General features: G+C 45.0%; 1 protein-coding gene across 5 annotated transcripts in view; it reads left to right on the top strand.

The window, feature by feature from the left end:
- The window catches only part of LOC142588259 (uncharacterized), a 59,593-nt gene that overhangs the window by 26,704 nt on the left and 15,834 nt on the right, over nt 1-17,055 (top strand). For all 5 annotated transcript variants that reach the window (XR_012829695.1, XR_012829696.1, XM_075699827.1 and 2 more), the window contains exons 13-15: nt 1,885-1,965; nt 5,461-5,613; nt 10,895-11,224. Coding sequence is in view for 3 of the 5 variants with exons in the window: in XM_075699827.1 (XP_075555942.1) it covers nt 1,885-1,965; nt 5,461-5,613; nt 10,895-11,224 (564 nt within the window). In the remaining 2 variants the exon portion in view is untranslated. The remainder of the gene's footprint in view (nt 1-1,884; nt 1,966-5,460; nt 5,614-10,894; nt 11,225-17,055) is intronic.

The following is a 17,055-nucleotide window of genomic DNA, read 5'->3' as shown; positions in this document are numbered from 1 at the left end:
TCATCAGAGTCAGAGAGATAGAAGAAGCTATTTACATATGAAATTCGGACCACCCACGAGGCTTCCGTACTCACTCGCTTCAGGCTTGCCAATGCTCCGCGGGCGCTAAGCGTCGCTCTCCCAGGATCCAGACCACGTGGCTCTCGTACCGACGAATGTCATTAAAAAAAACACTTGCGAAAAGGCTTAGCATGTTGACATGTTCAAACACACTATAGCCACCGTCGCCTCTCTCAAGAAAGCCCGCCGCCGACGCTAGCGATCATAATCCACGCTAGGCCTACGCTTCGGTTCAAACAAAGGTCTCGAACGAAGCAAAACTGTTAAAGCTATAGTCCGATGCCCCAAGAGCCCCACGTTGGGTGCCAGATGTGGGTTTCTCACACCCATTCTCTTGGGACAAAGAAACGACAACACAGTAGTGCAAACAATCACAAGGGCATTTATTGCACCTTTCATAGATCACTGCCTGCTAGCCGAGTTGCTATCCACAAAGCATGCTGATGGGCGCGCGACAAATCTAGAAGTCCGACTCACCGCGACTGGATAGCGAGCGAATATGTTCGCCCCATGCTGGATCCCAACGCCTGGTCATTCGCGTGTACGGTCACGCGAACGGTGGCGCGTTCTAAGGCGGCCATGCGAGACGGTCTCACAGAAGCATGGATCAGCGCACGCGCGGCACGGCACGTCCGCACTGCTTGCTGTCCCGAACCAAAGAGGAAGTGCCTTGTCTTTCGGCGCCCAAGTAACCCCGCCTGTCGGCGGCGTTAGCAGTGCAACACTCGCGCCATCTCTCGTACTGCGCCTCAACCACTCCGACCGCCGCGGGCGCCAGGACACGCGAGCCGTGCGGGAAAACAACATATCAGGGGACGCGTGAGAGTCGCGCATCCCCACAGATGTGAATAGAGCTCCTAGATACTTATATTGTGTAGCTGTTGTAACAGTGTAATTGTTAATATGGTAGGGATACGGTGAGGTTGCCGACTTCTGGGTAAACGACATTACTTTGCATTTTGTGGTATTTAATGTCATTAGCCATTTATTGCACCAGCTAATGATTTCCACCAAAGGCCAATTTTAGGATCGAAATGCAGTGGACTCTCTTTAAACGAAACCTCAAGAGACAAGGGAAATTGGTTCTGTTTATCAGGAGTTGCATTTACTGAGAGACAGAGCTGAGTATAATTGCATGAATACAAAACCAACCAACCATGAGGATGGTGTTCTATTTAAGAGACCATCCATTTAAGATTTCTATTTAAGCAATTTCCGTTTATCGAGATTCCACTGTAACTAAAGTTTGGCCCATAGAAATGCATGCATGGGCACCAGCTGGGACCTTTGGTCAGGATTGGAACCGAAAAATTAGAACTTACCGGAGTCAAATTAATGGGCATCTACAGTATCGAAATTTCATTCTATTGAAGTTCCGCCTTTTATGCAAGTAAGTACAGTTGCCGATGGATTTTTCTTACATGGAAGGAGATGCAACGTCTTCCAAATTATGGGGAAATTGGAAAAAGCAAATTTGAATGAGAAAAGAATTCATCTTGGTAAAATGGAGAGTCGGTGATGAAAGATGCAGTTTCGTGCCGTGTCAACAGTATCTTCTCATTGGTGCTACGAAGCGAAGCCAGCCACGCTATTGGATCCACTACGCTCCCATGGCTGAAAGTGTTGAACGTAGTGGGACGATGGGATGACTATATTGTGAAGAGAGGCAGCACTATCATAAACCTGTGAATATTCGATTCGCAAATCAAATTATTTGAACCATCATTATTTGATTCGAAATTGAATATTGGAGTATTCGCACACCCCTAAAGTCTTGAGCTCACAGGTTGGCAGATGTGCGAATGATGCTGACTTTTGTTGCAGGTCCAGGGATCGTCATGCTGGCTCATCTCACGGTTCGAGCCGGGGACGGCTGTCGTCTAGAAGGCGTTCCTCAAGTTCTAGGTACGTGTGGAGTTCATAGAGCGATGGTCATCAAGTTTTTGAACTCAAGTTCAGAAGCACTAATGCGACTCGAGAAAGCATTTTCTTTAATACATGTTTGAGTTTTAATGGAAGTGGTCGCCCTAGTAGAGCTTTTCCTGCTCCCTTAGATTGTGCTAATGATTTTCATGCCAGTTTATGGTTTTTCTTTTGCATGTGGAGTACTGTAGACACTCATTAATTCGACCCCGGCTAACTACATTTTTTGGTTAAGGCAACTGCCAGTGGGTGATGGGGGGGGGGGGGGGTAGGGCGCACCATCATGTGCACCCCCTCCCTTCTTCTTGAAATGGCTGTGCAACTGTATCCACTGTTATTCAGAAAATGCACATAGAAATGATAAATTTTTCTCATAACCTTATTTGTTTTGCTTATAGATGAAATAAGTGGAACTTTTATTTGTACGCCTTGCAAACGTTTTCTAGCTTTAAAACAGTTGCTCGTCTCGGAAACTATGTGCCGCCTGTCCACTTTTGCAGATGCGCTTTTGGCGTTATATGTGTGTCGTGTGAACAGTAGCAGAAGCGAATCGAATATCGAATACTTTTCGAACAGTTTTCGAGGGATGAATAGCTGTTATCAAAATTAATATAAAACAAGGTTAACATCCCAGTGTTCTTAAGGTTAACACTTTCCTGTCCGCGGGAAATTAGGCAGTTTTTGGTGGTTTAGTAAATGATATCTTTTTTTACTGCTACAACAAATGCTTGATATTAAAATGTATGGTATCAGTTTGTAGAAGGAATGAATGTGCTTTCTAATGGTATTATTTTCGAGCGAACATTTATGAACAATTCAAAAATTTATTTAATAAAAGGCTATGTTACGGAAACGAGAAAACTCCATAAAAACGTAGATGCTGCTTTACACCAAGAGAACATAAAAAAAATTTGAAATATACTTTTTAAACAGAAAGACTATACAACTTTCCTGTAAATGTAAGCGTTCTATCTGTAGAAGTTCTTGATATACAGTGAAACCTCATTAAACCATAGTTGGTCGGAGCTCGGAAAAAGTACGTACTATATGGTAGTACTGTTTAACCAAAATAGCATGAGATCGCCCACTTACCTGTTGAAAACGGAACTCGGAGAGAGTGCGATGAAAGGGGAAAAAACGCAGCATTTATTCACTTCGCGCGACAAAAGTGTTATTTTCGTTTGATGCCGCGGCGGCCTAGCACAACGACAGCGGCCTCAAACTTACAGACGCTGCGTGCCAGCTTCTCAGCCAGCCCCCTCTTCTTGGCAAACACTTGCATGGCAGATTCCTCGTTGGCGTTACGTATTCTCCGTGCACGCGCGCAGTAGTGCTGCAGAAGTCCCGGGGCGCCTTTTTCGTTGCCGGGTGCCGGAGTTTGGAATGCTTTTCGTTTGGAATAGAGTTACGTTACCGCGCAGCTTATGCCACAGTTGGGCCTGAATCGCTCGTGCTGTCGCATTCCGTGTCATCCTCATCACTGTCGCTGGTCGCGCTTCGGCAACAACAGAGGCAACGATGGCGAAAAGTCGAACCTCGTAGCCGACATGTCTTCACGGTTGCAGCAGCGCTGCTGAGCAACTTCTTCGTATTCCGAATGCCACACACTGTAGTCAACAGCAGATCCCTGTCGCGTGCCAGCACAGTCTTCTTCGTATCACGTTCGATAGCATGGACGATGTTTAATTTTTCTTCTGTGCTGAGCACCCGGCGTCGTTTTTATTCGAGCTACTTAGGCATAGCGGGAGTCCTCGCTTGCACGACGCCGTAATGCTCTCTGGCACGGCGTCGAAATGATGTTGATGTTAATGTGACTTCACGTGCAAACGCACAGTGCGCTTGAAGGTCGTTGTTGAGATCTCTGAGGCTTGTTTTTCTGCCGGGACGCCCGATGGAGACGACGCACCGCCGTGTTTTTGCGACGAAGATTTGAAACGCTACGTTTTAACCGATGCGAATGCAATAAGCTGGTACGGTTTATGCAGATACGAAACACATTATGTTCAATGGCCGCTGAGTCGGGGATTTGACTTTACTACTTTTAAAACGAAACTACTGTTTAAGCGGGTACAGTTTAACGAGGTTTTACTGTACAAATGAAAATGTTAGCCCTAGTGGCTGTCATGCTTGTGTGGTGCTTCTTATGAACCACCACATGGCGCTGTAGAGCGGAATAATTTTGCAATGCCAAAGTCCACTGCCGGCCGCTTTGTGCAAAATTGACTCTTTGCTCTGCCACCGGCAAGTGGTCCTGCTCAAACTATGTTGGCACCCTGCAGATAAGAACAGTGACCTTTAGAACACACCGGATATCTTTAGATCTGAGTGTGGCAGCGACGAAGCACCTCAGAGTAGAAAACGAAACCTGTCCGTGGATACCTGTTGACGTTCTCGTAGCTATTCGACACACTTTCGCCGTCTGTGCTGAAGTCTAATGAATCCAAATCATCTTCCGAATGTGTGCCGCCACCACCATCAAGAAATTATGACGCAGACTCATCGGAATCCGTTGAAATCCGAAGTCCAATGAATCAAGATCATCTTCCGAATGTGTGCCACCACCACCATCAAGAAATTATGATGCACTCATCGGAATCCGTCGAAATCCAAAGTCCAATGAATCAAAATCATCTTCCGAATGTGTGCCGCCACCACCAACAAGAAATTATGGCGCAGACTCATCGGAATCTGTTGAAATCCGAAGTCCAATGAATCAAAACCATCTTCCGAATGTGTGCCGCCACCACCATCAAGAAATTATGATGCAGACTCATCGGAATCCGTCGAAATTCGCTGTTACCAAAGGGCATCTGCGCTTGACGTCGACACCATGTTGGAAGCTACGAGCGCTTGTCACGGCCGACCAAAAGTCGCTTTAAGAATCCCCCCACAGTGAAATAAAATTACACGAAAGTGAAACTGAAAAAATAGTTTCTCTTTTATGTGCTGGATGACGCTAGCTATCCAAAAGTGCCCCAATCGTGACGAAATTTGAAGTTCAAACCATCAATAATGGGCTGTCGATGGTTATAAGCGGGGTCAGGAAAGTCTTAAAAACAAATGGAGCGTTAGGAGCGAAGAAGTAGTTTCTTCAATGCACAGGGCTCTGGAAGAGCGCGAATGATCGCTGTACAGCCTGTAAAGTATAGCTACGTAAGTGACGTAGCCAGCTCCACTGCACGAGTTCTCATGTTTTGTCTATACTATGCCCATGGTGGTGAAAATGTACGGTATTCCTGCTCCTACTTTATGCTAATTTGGGTGCAGTTGGCGTGAAATATTTGAAAAGAATTCGAAATATATTTGCATTATTGACTAGTCACTTGGATTTGAAGACTGAATCCAATTTGACAATAGTCTGTTCATTATTCGAAAGTTTTCAATATTTGCACACCCCTACTTTTGAAGTCAGTGAACTAAAACGAGCTGTACTGAGTTTGTTGCTGTTTATCTGGTATCTTCATTATTTCCTCATAGGTCGTCGTCTGGCGGCAGGGTTCGCCGCAGAAGCCGTAGTCGAGGCCGTGCGTCGTACCGTTCCAGGCGGGGTTCCAGGCGGCGATCCCGGTCACCGCGACTGAGCTCGCCACGTCATCGGGGCCGCTGGACTTCATCACGCAGTCGTTCGAGGTTTGATAATTTGCCATGCTTCTTCTGATAGGATGTACTGATTTGATTGTTGCCCTTGAGAAGTGTGCAAATGGGTCTATCGAATTAAAGCAGTAGACTTCTGTTAATTTGACTCTAGCTAGTATGATTTTTCAGTTTGTTTTATCGTCACCGAGGTTCCAGGCCGGTGTGTGTACATTTCTTTGGGCCAAAAGCTTCATTATTTCGATCATGAAATTCGCCCTTGCCAGAAAAGTTAAACTTGACTGGTCAGCAAGCATGCACAGTTGTGGCTGCAGTGGTTGCAGCATCTGTGTCGTTGGCATTCAGAGAACAGTGTGTCAAAGACACATTACCTCCTGTCGAAAATGCCAATTCTCAGATGCCAAGAGCGCTGTCACAGCTTTGGCAGCAGCCTACCATCAGACCCAGCATCATTACCGTTGTCATCGCAAGATGGTGGCAGAACAATGTTTCATGTACGAAAGTGACAACGATGATGCGCCGCTTTCTGGCGTTCTCTACAAAGGCTCATTCTAAGCATAGCTATTTTACATGCTAAGCTAGTGACAGCAGTGTTGCATCTTGTGCTTTGGACACTTTGGAGACTTGAATGTGTCACAGGAGACTTGAATGTGTCACTAACTTGCGAAGTGGTTAACCTGGGCGTTGACCACCATGCTGTTTGCGATTGTTGTGGAGCAGTTTGAGAAATACGGAATATCAAGTGAATGGACCAAAAGGAGAGCAACATATCATCAGCACACAGCAATAATAAGCTGAGGTTGGCAATGATAGATATGTAGTGTAAATAGGTTTGTATTCTGTAAAGTTACAACTGCAGTATTCATGTAATTTCCGATTGCCAGAATCGAAGACTTACTATTCTTTTTTACATTATAAAGTTGTGGGCATGTAAGATATATGTGCACATTGTTTTCTGCTATGAACACATAAAAACTGGATGCATGTTAAATTTAGGAGCCCTTGGAAATGGTTGAATACTGCCAGACAATGTTGCAGTGTGTTTGGATGTTCTTTTCTTTTTCGGTCTTTAATAGTTGGACTTGCTGGAGAATTCGTTAAATCCCACTGGCTTCATCAAGATCAAATTAATGAAAGTCAGCTGTACTAATCTGTGCAACTGACGCACTCCAGGAATGAAAATCCAGAAAAATAAAAAAGAAAGGGGAGGAGGAGGAGGAATAAACTTTATTAGTTGAAATGAGCCGACGGTAAAATCGTCCGAGGTGGGCGGCGTCCCTAGGTCAGGATGCCGTGGGCCTGAGCTGATAGCTTGGCCCTGTGCACTGTGTAATCACACACCCTGCCCACTGTGTAATCAGCAGAGACCGGAACTTTAGGCAAAATGCCTCTTTTTTTCTTGCATCCTTATTGTGCCTATTCAGTAATATTAAGTGCGAACTATCAATCTGGAAACATTTGAGTGGCATCTTTATCGTGCCTCTAAATGCCCATTGATGTTGGTGCCTATACAATGAAACCTCGTTAAACCATAGTTGGCTGGCGCTAAAAAAAAGTATGTACTAAGCGGCAGTACTGCTTTACCGAAATAGTGTGGCATCGCACACTTACCTGTTAGAAACGGAACTACAAGAGAGTGTGATGAAAGGGCAGAAAACAAGCAGTATTTATTCACTTTGCGCAACAAAAGTTTGCTATTTTCTTTTGATTTCGTGGCGGGCTAGCAGCAACGACAGCAGCCTCAAACTCACTCGAGTTACAAGTGAGCTTTTCCACCAGCCCCCTCTTCTTGGCAAACACCCGTATGAGGCTGACGTAACGTGCAGTATCTGCCCCTGTCAGGCCTGAATCGCCCGTGCTGTTGCTTTCCATGCCGTCCTCATCACTGTCGTTAGGTGACACATCGGCAGTAACAGAGGCAATGATGGCGAAAAGTCAAACCTCGAAAAGTCGAACCTCATAGCCGACGTATTTTCATGGTCGCAGCAGCATTGCCAATCGACTTATCCTTCGCATTCCGATTTCCACACACCGTAGTCAATGGTAGATCCCTCTCGCGTGCCAGCACCGACTTCTTCGTGCCACATTTGACAGCACGAACGATGTCCAATTTTTCTTCTATGCTGAGCACCCAGTTTTTGTCCTAGCTTGCATGACACCACAACTTGGGCCACAACGCTCTGACTCTGGCATGGCGCCGAAATGATGCTGATGTTGATGTGGCCTCACCCTTCCAAGTGCCCTCTGCGTTTGCGCTTGGAGGCCGTTTTGTCCTCAGAGGCTCGTTCTGCCAGGCCGCCGTACCGCCATGATTTCGTTACGAAAAGTGGAAACACTACGTGTTAACCAATACGTACGCAGTAAGCCGGTACATTTTATGTAGGTACAAGATGCATTATGTTCAATGGCTGCTGAGTTGGGGATTTGACTTTACTACTTTTGAAACGAAACTACTGTTTAAGCGGGTACAGTTTAACAAGGTTTTACTGTATTGGGTCGTCAGTGCCTTAAAATGTCTTTTTCGATGTTTTACCCTAGTCTTATCCTGTTTATACAGTAGAACCTTGTTGATGTGATCCCATTACCTACAATTTTCTAGCACCAAGATTCGCTAATGAGAGCACAAAAAACGGCCCAATACAGTTACTCTTCTTTTTTACCGGTTCATGTGTTCTCGAAAAACACGGTTTTTTGGCACTGAAGTTTGGTGCATTGCCAAAATGCAACTGTATGATATGTTTTCCGGTCGCTAGACCCCATGTAAACAAGAAAGGGCACAAGGCGTGTGCGACAACAACTGCAGCCGCCCACCCCACTTGTCCACCCATTTCATGTGAAAACGTCGGCACACACTTGGCTGTTCATTCCGCTACCAGCAAATCTCCTCCCTGCTTGTCGCACACCTCATTCAGAGCTATCGCCATCGGCCCTGTTACAGTAAGCATATTCACCTATCTGTTTGAATATGTTTATTCTCAATACTCTAAGCGCTCGAACTGCTCTACACAATGATACACCTCAAGGGGATCTAGCATACTTGTGTGCTCACTTCACATATTGAGCTGACATAATTGAAAAAGCTGACTGCTTTGGTGCAGCTCTGACCTGGAATGGGGAGCTAATTTTTGGGCATTCAGGAAAAGTTTGCTATAATCCACATTTACCTGCTGTTGAGAGTTTGTTCGAAACTTCGACCTGTCTCGGACAAAAATGCTTGGCTTTCACTACAAATGTGTCGAAGGTTCTGATTGAAAGAGGGCAGTGGACCATTGAATGTTTCGAAGTATAAGTATGTGCGGCTAGCTTTTATGGATGTTGAGAGTTATCCTTTTCTGCTTTTCTCCAAGACGCAATGTGAACCCAGAAATTTTTTAGATGCCGCTTCTTTGTCACTGCTTTTACAGCTATTCTCATGGTGTCTAGTCACACTAGGTTTCAGATAAATCTTGTAACCCACACAACTTGCCTCGTCCCATTTTATCTAGAAAATAAATTGAATATCACAAAACCAGTGTTCAGTGGGCTGTGTTCCTTAGGAAATCATAAATTATACTTAGAGGCAAAGTTGAAGTTCATATTAATTAGGCCTATGCATGCCTAAAGAAAGCTTTTTGCACCTATATGTGCCTTAAATGACCATTTCAGTGACTGTTATAGGCACCTAAACATAACTTCTTTAGTGCTCAAACATCCGGTTTCTAATAATGAGAAATGGATTGTAAATTTACGGCTGAACTTTGGCAGTAAGACAGTAGTGTGGGTGAGAGAGAAAATGCAGGTAGTCGATGTTGCAGTTGAGATTAAGACAGAGCGTCGGCGTTTGTCAGGCCATGTAGTACGCGAGGCAGGTGACCGGTTACAGAATGGAGTTGGAAATTAGAGTTAGGAATGTGTGCCAAGGAAAAGGAAGCGCGACCGTGATTGGCAATGAACTACAGTAAAACCTTGTTAAACTGTACCCGCTTAAACAGTAGTTTCGTTTTAAAAGTAGTAAAGTCAAATCCCTGACTCAGTGGCCATTGAACATAATGCGTCTTGTACCTACATAAAATGTACCGGCTTACTGCGTACGTATTGGTTAACACGTAGTGTTTCCACATTTCGTCGCGCAAACACGGCAGTGCGTCGTCTCCATCGAGCGGCCCGGCAGATCAACAAGCCTTAGAGATCGGAACAATGGCCTCCGAGTGCCCTGTGCATTTGCGCGTGAAGCCATATTAACATCAACATCATTTCGACGCCCTGCCAGAGAGCGTTGTGGTGTCGTGCTAGCGAGGACTTGCGTCATGCCGAAGCTCGGATATAGAAGACGCCGGGTGTTCACATAGAAGAAAAATTAGACATAGTCCGGGCTATCGAACGTGACACGAAGAAGCCGGCGCTGGCACGCGACAGGGATCTGCTATTGACTACGGTGTGTGGCATTTGGAATGCGAAAGAGTTGCTCGGCAGCGCTGCTGTGACCGTGAGTAGATGTCGGCTATGAGGTTCGACTTTTTGCCGTCGTTGCCTCCGTTGTTGCCGAAGCACGGGCGATTCAGACCCGACAGTGGCAGAAGCTGCAAATTACGTCAGCCTCATGAATGCAATCGTCGCAACGAGAACAGGGGTACGATAACGTAACTACATTCCAAACGAAAAGTATTCCAAACTCCGGCACCCGGCAATGAAAAGGCGCCATACATAACGCCAACGAGGAATCTGCCATGCGACTGTTTGCCGAGAAGAGGGGGCTGGCTGAAAAGCTGGCACGCAGCTTCAGTAAGCTTGAGGCCGCTGTCGTCGTGCTAGGCTGCCGTGGCATCAAAAGAAAATAACGCTTGTGTCGCGCGAAGTGAATAAATACTGCATGTTTTTTCCCCCTCTCATCGCACTCCCTCTGAGTTCCATTTTCAACAGGTACGTGGGCGATCTCATGCTATTTTGATTAAACAGTACTACCATTTAGTACATACTGTTTCCGAGCTACGGCCAACTACGGTTTAATGAGGTTGCACTGTACACTAAACCTTCGTTGTAACAAAGTAATCTTTACACAAAATTTTCTTAATTATAAGGAGTACTTTCGTAAAAGCAGATGAGCTAAAGGAGATTCATAGGAACGCGAAAACATGCAAGACTACAAGTAAAGCAATTTATTGAATAATTGATTTCCTTATAACGCAGGTCAACTGCATTTAGTGTAATGAAATAGGCAAGTTTGCAGGTATAATGTGGAGTTTGCTAGTATGAGACGTGGGTAGGTAATTGGAGAGGCTTTCGTCCTGCAGTGGGCATGAAAATAGGCTGGCGAATAACTACGATGTCGACGATACAGGTCGCGGTCCAGGCACTGGGGGCACGGCCGGAAGCGTTCCACTTCATCTCCGAGGTCGCCGAAGGGTCACGACCGGGAACGGAGGTCGCGGTCGCGATCGTCACCGCCGCCTGCCCCACGCAAGCTGCCGAGCCCACCCCGAAAGTCTTACTACCGTCACAGCCTGTCACGGTCGCGGTCAAAGTCACTGAGTAGCAGCGACGACGAGGAAAAGAAGAAGAACCGGTCACGCAGCAACAGCACCAGCAGTGAGACGTCAAAGGGTCAGCAGGGCTCGGCGGGTGCCTCCAACGGCACTCGCCGCAACTGGCCGTCGGCGGACGCGGTGAGGTGAGCTTGCTTTCACATTTGGCAAAACTTGGCACAACTTTGGCAAAAGAGGCAAGGTTCTGGCCTGTCTGAAAGGAATTTTCATGGTCCTGCTGGTGTTGATGCACAAAACGTGGTGCTATCCACTATTTTTTTTAGATTAGGATTATTTCCTGCCAATCGCACCAGACATTGAGCTTAACCATTGCTGATTTATTTATAAAAAAGTGTGATTGTTGTTATTATGACAGTATTTAAGTATTTCTGGCTGACCTTGTTCAGTCTCTGGCTGCCATTTTGTTTTGACAGAGGTGGTGAAAATGCTCCTTTAAGGGGGCAAAATAAAATATTAAATACAGAAGTTGTTGTGCATTGCTCTCACTTTCTTGAATGATTGATAAAGTGTTCTTTGTTGAGCTGACGGCTCAGTGTATGACGTTTTAATGGTTCACACTGGCAAGAAAAGGCACAAAATCAACAATGCTTACTACACTTGTTCATAGTACACTTCTTTTGAATTCTTTTCTGATGCATTTTGTGAATGAGATGTGTGCGAGTGAGCAGAAAAAGAAAAGTTGCTTCTCGGAAAAGAAATGCGCAAGAACAATGCTTAATGTATAAACAGAAAGGCTCACTGCCTAATCATCTCACAAATTGCGTAATGAGGCAGTGCAGTAAAATTATTCAAATTCAGTGCATTCTTCAGGCAAGAGGAGAATGATCAATTCTGAAAGATTAACACTCTTTATTGTGTAGCAGTTATATGAACAGTTGAGGTGTGTACATATCGTTGCCGTGCTGTCCTGGTTTTGATGGCGCATGTGCAGGCCCACATGCCGAGCGTGTTATCTACAGCATGCGCGACGGTGAGGACGGCGAGATTGCTGGCGTCTTGTTTGATAAGCGCGCTAGGTCTTCAGAGACGCGAGCAATGCGCGTTGCTTTCGGCTGCACAAACGATGCAGCAAGGTGGATGTCATTCCCGCTCAATCGGCTCTGCAGCAGACACGGGGCAATCTTCTGCCTTCCGCTGCAGGCGTGATCATTGTGCTCATAAGCATTAGTGTTCCCGCCGAGCAGTTGTATGCATATACTGGTGTGAGGGTAGCGGACAGTAAATGTCCAGCTAAAGGGACACTAAAGGCAAATATTAAGTCAACTAAGGTGATAGATTAGTGCTTGAGAATTGCTAAGGCGTCAATAATATCGCGAACAGAGCCTTAATAATCGAGAAATTGAGGTAAATGCAGGACATGATTAGAGACTCCCCCAGGGCATTCAAGTACTTTCCTGGTGACGAAAGCACCCCTCAGTTAAATTCTGTCAGTACTCAACTACTCCTGGCAAAAAACTTACTTGTGTTGTATTGTAAGATGAAATAAAGTGCTACTTGTCCACAAGTTCCATTTCATTCTTAGAAAAAAAGAACTCATTGAAATTACCATTAATGACGCAGGCGGTCTATAAAGATTTCGCTTTCACTCAACTTTGTGCTGCCCACGCTTTCACGTTCCAGTATCGTTACCGCATAGTGCTGCGCTAGTTCTGCTGGCTCGTGAAACTAGCCCAAACTGCAAGTAGCGGAGAATTCAGCTTCCATGTGATGTCGAGGGATGCCTGAACGGTCTATGCCACTTGACCAAAAAGCAGCTGCAGCGGCAAATCCACAGAGCGTCTTGGCTCGGTACCGCCGTCTCTCATGCGCCGTTTTACTCACTGACAGCAGCAAAGGGTGGTGATGGCGTATGCAACGTCACCACTCCCCTAATTAGGTGGCGGGAGATTTTAATTACGAAAAAGGTATTTGGACCCTTCAGATCCAAATTTCTCGTGAATGAAGTCTTTTTTTGGCATGAAACAGGCGTTGCAAAATTTCTGGGACGGTATTTAAACAGTCCACGTCAACTTAGTATTTGCCTTTAGTTTAATCTTTTCATTTCGTGCTGTCAAATGCCAACAGTTTTCCATTGGTCTTGTCTTGAGCACCATTGAGGTGTGACGACTGCAATACTAATATTGGCTTTCCTAACTATGCTGCATGCGATGGGTGAAATATTATCAAGGTTTAAGATTGTGTTCGAGCTCCTTGAATGGCGTGCTAACAATGTGCTCATGCTGTCACTGTTAATGCTTCTATCTTTGAGTGAAACTGCCAGTTTTTGTATAGACAAGAAAATAATTTTTAAAGATAATCTCTCTCTCATCTGCCTTGCTCTGCATGGCACTTCGCCTTTTTATGTTGTGTGCTTTGAAGGGGCCTTGCAACACTTTTCTAAGGCCATCATTTTTGCTCTGGGCCTTAGCATGTAAAAGAACTAACAGCAAAAAGGACTACAATAATTAATGCATGCAAGCCCAAGTTATCAGTCGCAGAATGTTCAAAATACAAGCTAAATCAGAATAACCCTCAGCTTGAATTTCCGTGGCACTTGTTATTTCACTCTTTCATGATGTTACAAGGTGATGCCCAATATAGCTGCAGAGCATCAATGTTACGTAAAGTTGCCATGCCATGGTTGTTGAGCCTGCTGAGCTGTTTGATGGCATTCCCATGCCTTCTGCGATCTGTGTGGTTCAATCTCCGAGGCTATCCCCTCGCTTGTATGATTTTAACAGCTTTCCCAAGGCAGCCGTGGTGGTACCATGTGGCCAGCATGTTGCAAAGCTTCATTCCCTTGGTTGCAACACTCTGCGCCTGGCTGTGTGATAATCAGGCGGTACTTGAAATGGTTACACTGAAATTTAATGCTGTATTTTTTATTTTTTTTTATTTTGCTTAGTGCTTGCAGTATCGTGCGAATGTAAATTGCACATTAAATTTTGACATCATGTTTATTGCACAAAGTACACAAAATCTCTGTGTCGTGATGCTGCCGTCAGTGCTGCCTCTTGAAAAACCCTAAGCACCTTTTTTTTTTTTTGGCAGCAAATAAATATAAGAAAGGAAATGACGAGAGGTAAAAAATTGTGTACTCCATGTTTGCAGTCTCACCCAGAGTTTTCTTTCAGTGTCAAGACTTTGTTCTCATGATAGTACAGATTGGCACAATTTTTTGTGCCGGAGTTTTTGCAAAGTGTCTTGCTGGTTGGTGGCCAATCGATGAGCAAGAAGGGATTTTGTTCATTTTAGTGCATCTTTGCAGCTCAGCACTCCTGCCTGTAGTAGAAGGTGGTAAAACTTGGTGGATTCCTCCAATTACAATTGCAAAGTAATTTTTCATGTAGTGATAGGCGATAGTGAGCTAGCCTCAGGTACCTGTTGTTGCACTCTTTAATGTAACACAGAGCTGCTCCTGGTAATTGGAAGGGGCATTGTCACTTGTCCTTTTTTTATTTTTTGCTTTCTGATTTATCGGACATGCGCTGTTCGTAAAACTGACCCTCTGTGTATTGCTGCATTACGTTAATCGTTGTCCCTAATTAGCATGGGCCAACCTGTATGCTGATTCTATTGCTACATGAAGTCTTTTTCTCCATGTTGTGCATGACACCATGCTTGTGAATCTGCATTTGCATTCAGTTTCAGGTTAAACGCGAAAGTTAGCTCAGACAGCAAAAATTATTGAGATTTTGAGAAACCACTTGTTTTGGCACTTTCTCTGCATCATGTTGAGGTAGTTTACCTGAAATGAAGTACTATTAAATGCCTGTAAAAAGGTTTTGTCAGTGCACACGCAAGAAAAAAAGCTCAAAACAGAGCAAGTATGCTGAAGTTCACGGAGCAGTCTTGTCTTTCCAACACTGTCGAGCATCGCGAATCTTGGTGTCAACTGACAGCTTGAAGCTTACATATTTGTTTTCGTCTCCCTCAATTACAGTGGCAGGATAAGGAAAGCATAAACAAAAAAATGTTGACGATTGGTCTGACAAAGTTTTTGGTGAATGCGAACCTCCTATTGGCTGAGCGCACTGACATGCTTAAGGGCTCCTGTTGGTTGGCTGTTGCTGCACGAGCTGAAGTGGCAATGCTACCAACAGCGTACTTGCTTGCTTCAAGAACTGTAGTAAAGCCGCTGTTTCTTCGTTAAACGCAGTGCCTATACCTGGGGAATTGTTGCTTACTTAAAGAACATTTCAAAGGCTTTCATTTCTGAATTCATTTCATGCATTCAGAAACAAAGTGGCAAGAAAGAGGTGATGGTTATTGCAAGACTTGATTCTGTGAGCACACTAAAGAAATTTCGCACCCTTTGGGGTTTATTTTGTCCCCGAACAATAATTTTCATAAGCCGTGCAGCCTTTCCTCCATGCCCATTGTATGTGAGGGCTGTCCAAGTAATCAAGGATGTCCTAAATATTGTGTGTGTGTGATAACTTTATTTGGAATCCGGCGATTGGGAGGCCCGGGCCTGGGGCCGCCTAGATGGCCACTGGGAGCTGCTGCTCCCGTGCGGCTTCCTTGGCTCGCTGGACGGCCCAAAGTTGGTCTTGGAGTTCTGAGCTGAGCAGCACGGCCGACCACCGCGCCCGTAGATTTTCTGGGGAGACTGCCATTTTATTTTGGTATATTTCACATCCCCACAACATGTGTTGAAGGGTGGCTCTAACAGACTTGCATAGCTTGCACATATCGCTCTCGTATATATCGGGGTAGAAAGTTTTTAGTTGCACGGGACTCGTATAAGTTTCTGTTAATATTGGTGTCTGAATAATCTGCTGTTGTCTGTGTACCACTAATACACACTGAGAAAACCAAAGGAAGCACTCGTAAGCTGTCGCTGTGAAACCTTAAGCAGATGTCAGTTTTTACCAGCTGTTATTGTAAGACCAAAAGAAAAAAAAATGCCTGTTATCTGTCCCTTGTTCTGTGATGCTTGCCTGTGAACTGCACATGATTCAACCCTTTAGGTACTAGTATTTGAAATGATTTCACCCGTTGGATTAAGGAGTTAGGTGCAGTTGTGTGACCTGATTGCTTCTTTTCGTTTAATACGGTTATGGAAATGCATTGGTGTGTGTTTCAAAGGCGCACGAAGCACTTTTTGAACACGGTTAAAAACAAAACAGAAACGACAATCTGTAGACAATGTTGCTGTGAACATGCAAGCCAAGTGCCACAATGCCGCTTGCAGCAGAGAACCTGCAACCTTGCGTAATAAATTGCTTGCTCTCGCTCCTACGACTTTCTAGGCTCCTGCATCTTTTTTCCTCTACGCCATGTCTGCGATGACATGCGACAGCTCAGTGACAGCTCAGCTCAATGACATGCGACAGTGCGACAGCTCATAGGCGCTAGCCATTGGTCATAAGCATCCTTGCCCTTCCAGATTTTCTAGGGAACAAAGTAGCCTTAGTTGTTGTTGCATCTCGCCTGTCCTGTCACAACTGCTTTGTTGTTGTCAGGTGCTTTTCTCGAATGCCAGCATCAAGTGTTCACCAGAGGCACACCGCAAATAGAAAAATGAGCGGTAAAGATTTGTGTTACACTGGCGAGTTGTACTGGCGCATTAACAGAGCACAAAGCAGTTTAACCCTTTCTGGTTCAGTGATTCCTGCAGGTACCGTAACATTCTGCAACAGGTATTCGACGTGGAGAAAAGCAAACAGCAAAACTAATCTCGGAAATCTCAGCGTCAGCCACTCCAATGGCATGACTTGTCAATCTGGTGCCACCGATAATCTTGAGTCTCCCGGACATTTTGCGAATGTCCATGCATTGTCATGCTGAAGTTAGGCCTGCGTATGGTATCTTCGAAGGGCGCTGCTTTACGTTATCAATTGTGCAGGGTGGCACAAAAATGGTCTATAAATATCTTCTTGGCCACACTTTGCATCATTATGATTGTGAAATGAAATGAGAAATTCAAAGAATCGTTAGCTACCTCTGACGTCGTCAAAAAGCCTTCGGTGCA

Source organism: Dermacentor variabilis, chromosome 7, assembly GCF_050947875.1.
Source record: "Dermacentor variabilis isolate Ectoservices chromosome 7, ASM5094787v1, whole genome shotgun sequence".
Classification (NCBI taxonomy): domain Eukaryota; kingdom Metazoa; phylum Arthropoda; class Arachnida; order Ixodida; family Ixodidae; genus Dermacentor; species Dermacentor variabilis.
The sequence above is the reverse complement of the archived record's forward strand: the minus strand, read 5'-3'. Positions and strand labels throughout refer to the sequence as shown.